The sequence below is a fragment of the Loxodonta africana genome, chromosome 5 (genome assembly GCF_030014295.1).
Source record: "Loxodonta africana isolate mLoxAfr1 chromosome 5, mLoxAfr1.hap2, whole genome shotgun sequence".
Lineage (NCBI taxonomy): Eukaryota > Metazoa > Chordata > Mammalia > Proboscidea > Elephantidae > Loxodonta > Loxodonta africana.
Genome location: NC_087346.1, coordinates 23625139 through 23634549, shown reverse-complemented (window position 1 = coordinate 23634549; position 9411 = coordinate 23625139). Strand labels below are relative to the sequence as shown.

General features: G+C 38.9%; 1 protein-coding gene across 2 annotated transcripts in view; it reads right to left on the bottom strand.

Moving 5' to 3' along the window:
* Positions 1-312: 312 nt before the first annotated feature.
* The window catches only part of ANXA5 (annexin A5), a 34144-nt gene continuing 25045 nt past the window's right edge, over positions 313-9411 (bottom strand). For both annotated transcript variants that reach the window (XM_010590529.3, XM_064285397.1), the window contains 5 exons: positions 6545-6638; positions 5557-5652; positions 3041-3099; positions 2678-2800; positions 313-835 (listed from right to left, as the gene is read on the bottom strand). In XM_010590529.3, the coding sequence (XP_010588831.1) occupies positions 773-835; positions 2678-2800; positions 3041-3099; positions 5557-5652; positions 6545-6638 (435 nt within the window). In that variant the 3' untranslated portion in view covers positions 313-772. The remainder of the gene's footprint in view (positions 836-2677; positions 2801-3040; positions 3100-5556; positions 5653-6544; positions 6639-9411) is intronic.

Below are 9411 nucleotides of genomic sequence, written 5' to 3'. Positions count from 1 at the left end.
GATGATGAGTAGGAAAAACAAGGGGAAGGCAGTGCTCCGAATTTCTCAGCTTTAAAATTAATGTTTCTATCAGGCAACTAGCACCACGAGCATCACCTTAACTGATGCCCGAGTAAAAGTGCTGCAGATAAATCCGACTTCCCCTTCAACCTCATTGCACTCTGCGGAGCAGAGAAAGGCATTTCAAGCCTATCACCCCAAAAGCTAACTGTAAATTCAGTTCTCAGCTAGCACCACTGTCAACTGATGGGTTTGAAAAAAAGATAATATGATGATAAAAGTTAAATAAATACTCGAAACACACATACATAATTCAGGGGAGAGGAAATGTTTATTTTCATTAATCTTTTGAATGCAACTACCATAATTTTGCAGGCTTAATTTCGTAGCAAAGTTGATTAATAACACTTCCGAGAGTTTACAGTTTCAAGGCTAAGGTTCCGGTTAAGGTAATACAGTTATCGATTTCATATAAATGAAGTTTATATGAAGAGGCTAAAAGCAGTCTGATCTTTAAAAGTAAAATATAAACGACCCAGACTCTAGACTTAGTGACGTCACGTATACTTCAGTACTGTAACAGTCAAAGAGACAGATCTCACTTGAAGATCAAAAAGCAGCAGAGGTATGTACTCCTACAGCATGTACGTTTTGGTCATTAGCATCTTAGCATGAATAAGGCAATATGTCAAGCATTAGCATACAAAAGAAGTGCGGCTAGATGTGCTGGAGACGGTGGCAGGCACAGAGCAGGGTCTCACCAGGAGGCACGTTAGTCATCTTCTCCTCCACAGAGCAGCAGGAGGGCTTTCTTATAGTCCCCAGATGTATCGCTCTGAAATCCAAATGTACTCGGTTAACCTCCAGGAATCACAGAAAACAATAAACTAAGAAATCTACAGGAACAAATTTTATTCATATGATTTTTTTTTCTTCTAAGTGGGTAATCTCTGTGTGCGTGACTTTCACATCAGGAATGTCATCTAGGGAGTTTCCTATCAATGTGACTTAAGTCTAACTTTCTAACTCAAAGGCACAGCTCTCTCAAAGACAGTGAAGTATGTTCTTCCCTCTAGTAACAAAGAGGAAAGGGAAAAGGACCTTTGCCCTTGCTTTTAACAACTATATTAAATTCAAAATTTCTAAATAACCTCTAAATTTCGAATACACTGTAATAATGTGGCTAAGGGGGGAAGGAGGGGCAAGTGAAGGCCAGGTGGTACAGTGGTTAAGTGCTTGTCTGCCATTTCAAGCCTACCAGCCACTCTGAGGAAGATGTGCCAGTCTGCTTCTGTAAAGACTACAGCCTTGGAAACCCTTTGGGATAGTTCTACTCTGTCCTAGAGTGTTGCTGTGAGTTGGAACTGACTTGACAGTAGTGGGGTTTTTTTTTTTTTTGGAAGGGGGACAATGCTGGGGCTGCCTGACTGTGATGGCTTTGCCTCAAAGAACACGTTGGGCCTCGACTTGCCTCACAGACAGATATGCGTGATAAATTACTGTTGGGAGCTACGAGTGAATGGGGAACTCTCTAGCATGTTTCAGCCCAGCCACACCACCACACTAAGTTAAAGGCTTGCTTAATTGAGATTCTGCTTTTGCATATGGACCACATTACCCTTTGAGAAAAAAAAGCTAAAAGACCTTAAGCCAAACTTAATTATAGGCCCTTGCTTCTAAAAGGACAAAAAAGACAGTGATATGTATGGTCTTTAATTACTGCAGGAATGACCTGCTGGGTTCTTTCCTGATCTAGGAACAAATGCCAGAGGCAAGGTGAGAATAGACAAAAAAAAATTAAAAACTGATATGCAGGAAAGGAGGAACTAACAAAGACAGCTAGAACTGACAAGAGAGAGAGAACAAACACGTCACCATCATAAGCAAGGGGCTGGGTCTGCTGAGTCACTCCCACCAAAACACCAAACCCATGGCCGTCCAGTCAATTCCAACTCATAGCAACCCCACAGGACAGAGCAGAACTGCCCCATGGGGTTTCCAAGGACTGGCTGGTGGATTCAAACTGCCAACCTTTTGGTTAGCTGCCTAGCTCTTAACCAGAATTCACAATTTCAAGGCTAAGGTTCCGATTTAGGTAATGTGGTTATCAATTTAATATAAATGAGGTTTTACAAAAAGGCTAAAAGCAGTCTGACCTCTTAAAGGAAATATAAATGCCCCAGACTCTAGACTTAGTAATGTAAATAAAATTCAAAATTATTTAATAGGAAAACAACTACCATCACATATTCTATTACATCACAGATCCTCTTCTTCTAAACCAAATACCACTACTAAATCATGCTGTTAAGATCACTGAGAGTCTAGGGAGCCATCATCCCGACTTCAGGAAACAGAATCCAAGCTTTATAACACGTAGCTCTAAAATTTTAAACTTAACACAAGAATTGGGTTCTTCCACCCATGTCTTGCTTTGCTATACACTGATCTGCTTCAGACAGGAGTCCCTGGGTAGTGCACACAGTTAATGTGCTTGGCTGCTAACTGAAAGGTTGGCAGTTGGAGTCTACCCCAAAGCACCTCAGAAAAAAGGCCTGGCAATCTCCTGAAAAATCAGCCACTGAAAACCCTGTGGAGCACAGTTCTACTACGACACACACGGAGTCACCAGGAGCTGGGATCAATTGGACAGCAACTGTTTTGTTTTTCCTATTACCTTAATCATGGAATAAAGAGAGGTGGCAAAATTCTTCCTAAACTCCTTTCTTATGTTAAACAGGTCAATCTCACTCCTGGAAACCACAACTCTGATGAGGGTATGGTCATCTGTCCCAGCTCCCTTTACACAAGAAAAAGAAAAAGACACATTGTTTAAAAACTTCAATTATAGCATCAAACTCCCCTGAGTTGGGGTAAATCAATAAAGTAAAACAATTCAGTAGAATTGAGCTACATGTTTTAAATTAAAAAAAAAAAAAATCCCAAAATCTATCATCTGAAACATGATCAAATAATTAGATCAGAAAAGAATAATAACTGCCAAGGTAAATTAATTAGAAGACTCAAGGTATCCACTTACCTTCATAGCATAATAGAGGGTTTCTGCAAGGTAGGCAGGTATACTTCGAATAGATTTTACTAAGAAAATAAATAATACAATGGTCTGATGTTATTCTGACATGAAAAACCAAACCCAAAAGCCAAACCCACTGCCGCTGAGTCAACCCTGACTCACAGTGACCCCATAGGGCTTCCAAGACTATAAATCTCTACAGAAGCAGGCTGCCACATCTTTCTCCCACAGAGCCAATGGTGGTTTCAGACCTCACACCTTCAGATTAGCAGTCCATCGCTTTAACCACTGTGCCACCACGGATCAAGGATTAAGTAATTGAAAGTAAATAGCACCTCAAGCCTACAGCTCTACTTCTATAAAAGTAACAAAGGAAGGCACTGCTCATTTGCACGCTAATCTGATCTCACTCACCAAGTTATTATCATCTTAGATACTGGTTTGAGCTTTCCTTGGAGTTTTGAGTTACATAGAAAGGTATGTAGGACAAAGGGTCCAAAATTTTTCTGTGCCTCTTTGTTCGATGGGTACTTCTTTTAAATAGCAGTTTGGGCATCCTGGGGTTGTTATCATGCCACATCTCATTGGTCCCCAATATATTATACAAACATCTTGGAGGTTTTCATTTCAAGAATCTCAAGCAAATGATACAAGATTACTACTCTATCTTTTCTTTTTTTTAATAATAGTTTAATGTGTTTTAGGTGAAAGTTTACATAGCAAATTAGATTTTCATTTAACAATTTTTTATAAGTTGTTCTATGACATTGGTTACAGGTTTCACAATGTGCCAGCATTCTCATTGTTTTTATTGTTGGTTCTCTTTGCATTAACCTAGCTTTCCTGCCCCTCCTTACATTCTCACCTTTGCTTTAGGGTAAATGTTGACCATTTGGTTCATATACTTGATTATGTAAGGAAGCACAGTACTCACAGGTGATACTGTTTATTTTATAACCCAATCTATTATTTGGATGAAAAGAGACCTCCAGAAGCAGCTTCAGTTCCAAGTTCAAAGCGTATCATAGGGTGACAGTGCAGGGAGTTCCTCTCGTCTCCATCAGTCCAATAAGACTGGCCGTTTTCAGGAATCTGAGTTTTGTTCTACATTTTTCTCCCATTCTATCCGGGACCTTCTTGTGTCCCTGGTCAGAATGGTCAGTAGTGGTAGCTACACACCATCTAGTTCTTCTGGTCTCAGGCCAGATGAAGTTGTTCTGTCTAATCTTTGACAAATCTTGGACTATCTTCCTATAATCTTAATCTAGTTACTCTTTAATATCCATGATTCACAGAGCAGCATGAGATTTATTCATGTCAGTAGACAAACTAATACATGAAAAGCTTATCTTCTCTGAACATATATACGCCTAATACAGACTTAAAAAAAAAAAAAAACCCCAAACCTGTTGCCATCGAGTCAATTCTGACTCACAGAGACCCTATAGGACAGAGTAGAACTGCCCCATAGAGTTTCCAAGGAGCGCCGGGGGTTTCGAACTGCCGACCTTTTGGTTAGCAGCCGTAGCACTTGACCACTATGTCACCAGGGTAGACTAGGGTTACTTAAACCTCAGTCAGCTTAGCTTCAGAAAACCTAACACATGAAAATCCTTTAATATACAAAAATAACAATCCTTGAATTGCAGGAATTTGATTTCCCATTTTCTGATGCTTAAGAAAAACATCCGCCAGTAACTAAAAATGTGATAATTTTGATGTGTATTCTAATTACAAAAAGGTGGTCCAAAAGTTTTCTAGTAAAAGTTCATTAACTGCAGACACAAGTGGAAAGGTCTTTCAGTGTTGATTCATGCCCATCTATGGACTTTCTCCAGAGACAGAAAACACAAAAACTTTAGCCTACCACCAATACTCTGAACAAACGTTTTCATATGACAGAGGTTCACTCCAGATCCATATGAAAACTAGGACCACTGGAAACTCGAACTAGATTCTCCCTGGATGTGGAGAGTATATACTACTACAACCAACTGCACAAACTCCATTCTCCAATTTCTCCAGATTATTCTGAATACTCAGCTAAAATAAAATTCCAGATTATTTAATATGAAAACTACTATCTTCATATATTCAGTTACATCAAAGATGCTCTTTTTCTAAACCAAATACCAATTTCTTAGTCTCGAAGTTGAGAGGCTATTATTCAAAACAATTCTAAATTCCATGGGTATCAGGAATAACATTTACAAGCCTCTAAGATAATGTCCGTAACTTTTCAGGTTATAATGAAATAATAATTTCGGTGCAGCTTTAAGATAAACTTAAAATAATTCTGTTAGTATTTCCATAGCATTAGATGAGCTAAACAGATTATTATGAACTTCTAGTATCAAAGCAGACATTCGGTTAGAAATTTAGGAGTTTGCTTCACCCAAATATCCTGTCAAGCTCTCCTTTTAATTAAGAAATAGGTGATTATTTTTAGATACAGCCTCAACTGAATAAAATACTTTAGCTCTTATCACCACAAATATTACATACATTGTAAAATTACCTACCAACGGCAAGAAGTAGTTGCTCCAAATTACCGCAAGTCTCCCGGTCAATGGTTTCTTCAATTTGAAATCCTGATATAGTCATGTATTTGTCAAATACTAAAAAAAATGAAGGTGATTTCTTAACCACATAAAGACCGCTCTTTCCTGAAAGAAGATATTTACTCTGACCAGGTGTTGTCCTACCCAACACAAATCTCTCCTTCTTCCTTGTTAACAGAACCCTCGCTGCGTTCTGAGCCTCAGCGTGCCATGCCCCAAGCAATAGATCATGAAAGTTCTACATTCACTGATTTTCCTGGCTAGTATAGCCACTGAGAGCCAGAGGGAAATCTGCTAGAGGAGATTCTGAGAACTACTTCTCTTTCTTGATAAAAAGTGATAGATGGACATGACTAGTTAACTGCTTCCTTTTCTCCTGCTGTGAAAATATCTGATGTGTTTGGGGCTACAGCAGCCATATTGTGATGATGCCATAATGAGCATAAGGAAGAATCAAAATACTAAGGACAACGGAGCAGAAAAACAGAAAGAGCCCAGGACCTAACAAACCAGACATGAAATCCTAGGGAGAGAAATAAACCCTAATTTTTAAAGTCACTCTTAGTAGGACTTCCTGTCACTTGTCTCTGAATTCATTCCCAACTAACAGCACAAGTACTGGTGGAAATCCAGAGATGAGGTCTTGGATACCACTGTCTGGAAAAAAATACTTGCAGTGAGCTACTACCCAGTGGATTGTGACTATAAAAGAAACAATCTAGAGGTCTGACTGCCTTCACTACCCTCTGACAGTGAGAGGTAGACAGAGGACTTCTAGTTTTATAAAACCTACAATAGCAGCAAAGAGAATTATAAGGAGATTTCTCAAGGTGGCTACAAGAAAGAAAGAAAAAAAAAATCACTCATTCAGTAAGTACCTGCTATGTAACTATTCCGGCATAGTGGTTCATGTACCTTCATCTATTCTATACACATTTTTTTCACTCACCCCTTCTCAAATGAGACACACTTCGTGTTCCAAAGATCGTGATAAATTTTTCTTCATCTGTCCCCCATTTGAGTTCTCCAGCTTGAAACAAAGCCTGTGAAAATTTCAACCTCAATTAGTAAAAGGTTCCTCCACCTCATTCCCAAGTGCTTAGCCACACTTTTTTTATTTATTAAATATTAGTTCCCTGATTCATCATCTTATACTTTGCCATTTCCAATATTTCATACTCTAAAACTCAGATCACTAAATCTGGAGCTACCTGGGAGCTTGCTTTGGGTCAAAGCAATAATGTAGAACAATAGTTCAAGGTTAAATGTTCCCAAAATATCTACCCTAAGTGACAATCTTTCAGGAGCAAGGACACAGGCTGGGGGAAATTTCTGATGGCCTCACTGTTGACAGCTCAGTTTGCAGACTGGGGAAGAAGTTACCTGGGAGCTGAGGCGTGTATTTTGTTTCGCCTGTACTGTGTCAAAAAGCACACATAAAAAGCAAACTCCCTATTTTCTCTTTACAACTGAGATCTAATCAAAGTTAGGTACAAAACATTTTTACATTTCTAAAAGATCACAACAAATTGTTAAAAGGTTGTGAATGCAGCACAGAGCCTGGCACATAGCAGGCACTTAACACTTGCTAAATAGTTTGAGCGCCCACATTTACTTGTGACATATCTTCCAGTGTTCATGTAATTGCCAATAAAATAAAATAAAATTATACACAAACATTGTCATTAAATCTCTAAGTTTACTTGCTGAGAGGTGATGAACTTATTAAAATTCAGAATCAATCTTTAAAATATTATACATACTACCCTTTTAATTTTTCATTTCAAGATAAATATACCTATTAACCAAGATAAACGCAATCTGCTACGGCTGCTATTCAGAGCTGTTCTTACACCCATAAGTAGTAAACCAAATAGAAAAGAAGATGATAATAGCCATGTGTTTGGACTTAGAAGTCCTGACTGCAGTATGTTTAAGAAGAAAATATATGACAGTATAGATCTATTTTATATTGTATTTTCAGAGAATAAAGAAAAGGTAGGACTCACATCCTTACACTCAATTTTCAAATTAATGATAAAAATAGCACATGTTCATTGAGAACAGTTGTAAAACAGAGAAAAAAAAAGCAAATAATAAAAAGTATCATTAATGGAAAAATCCTGAGGGTGCTGGTTACTGCTCCTAGTATGTTTTCTCCACACAGATAAGATATACACACACAGAAACACTTGAAAGGGGGAAGGCTTATCCTGCTCAACCTTGCACGCACTGCTGAAGCATTCATTTTTATTGACTATTCCATGTTTCTGGGAATTTTCTCTAGTAGTTATATCAGTAAAGGTTGTTTTATGGGCATAATAGATGAAGTGGCAGCTTTTTTTTACTATAATGTAATATTCTTGGGATATTATGTTTGGGGTCAATATCTATTCTAAAACAATCACTAAGTAAATCCTACATGATAGTAATAATGGCATCTTTGTATAATGGTATTTAAGAGTTTTGTTTTAACCTAACGATCCTTTCTTCTAAATGAGGATGTCCAATATCCATGGAAATGTTCTAGATGAGGGACCCTCTGCACCTCCTCACCCTCCCCCGTTCCTACCAAAACCCACTGCCGCTGAGTCAATCCTGACTCATGATGACCCCATGTGTTTCAGAATAGAACTGAGCTCCATAGGGTTTTCAAGGCTGTGACCTTTCAGAAGATCACTGGGCCTTTCCTCTGAGGCACCTCTGGGTGGGTTCGAACTGCCAACCTTTAGGTTAGTAGCCCAGCACTTAACCTTTCATGTCACTCAGGGCACCCCCTTCCTCATCTTCCTACAGAGAGGGCTTATAGTTCAGTCCAAGTACAGTTTGATAACTGCTGGCTCAGTAAAGTACAGAGACAAGAAAATCTGGTCCTCTGTGACTAGCCAGTGAGATTTTGGATGAGTTACTTAATTTTTTTCTTGAGCCTCAGCGTCCTCACTTTAAGTGGGACTAATAGTACGTATTTCCATAGAGCTGTTGTTTGTTGTCAGGTGGCACAGAGTCACCCCTGACTCATCGCCAATCCATGCACAGCAGAACAAAATGCTGCTCAGTCCCGCACTAGCCCCAGAATCAACTGCAGGTCGGACAGTTGTGATCCCGAGCATTTTCACTGGCTGATTTTCAGATGGAGATCACCAGGCTTTCTTCCTAGTCTGTCTTAGTCCGGAAGCTCCACTGAAACCTGTTCGGCATCACAGTAACACACAAGCCTCCACGGACAAACAGGTGGTGGCTGGGCATGAGGTGCACTGGTCGGAAATCAAACCTGAGTTTTTGAATGGAAGGTGCGAATTCTACCATAGAATCACCACTGCCCTCAGTACATACAGCTGTTAACGGAGATCGTATAACGTATGTAATGCACTCAACGGCACTACGTAATCAACAGCTGGTGCTCAATAAACATTGATTCCTTTCTCTTTCCCCCTCTTGCCATAAGAATTCAACTTTCTTTCCAGAGAAGGCATAAAACAAGGATTTGGGGGCGGGGGAGATAAAACCCATTTTAACACATTAAAAAAATGTTAAAATGTAATGTGGATTATCTACAAAATGTTCAATTCCCCAGTGAATGACTCACAGTAGCTTATCAAACCTCTGAAATGATAAGAATCCACCTAGTGCCAAGAATCAGCAGAGAGAACAATTCAAAAGCTTATGAAAGGGCTCTTCAGATGTCTCAGCTTACTCTCGTTAAAAAAAATTTAAAAAATCTTCAATTCCTAATCATGGTAACAATCCAGCTGCCATTGCTACAATGTATAAATGGGTGTATTTCTTTTCATGATGAAAGAATATTTTCAACAGGTT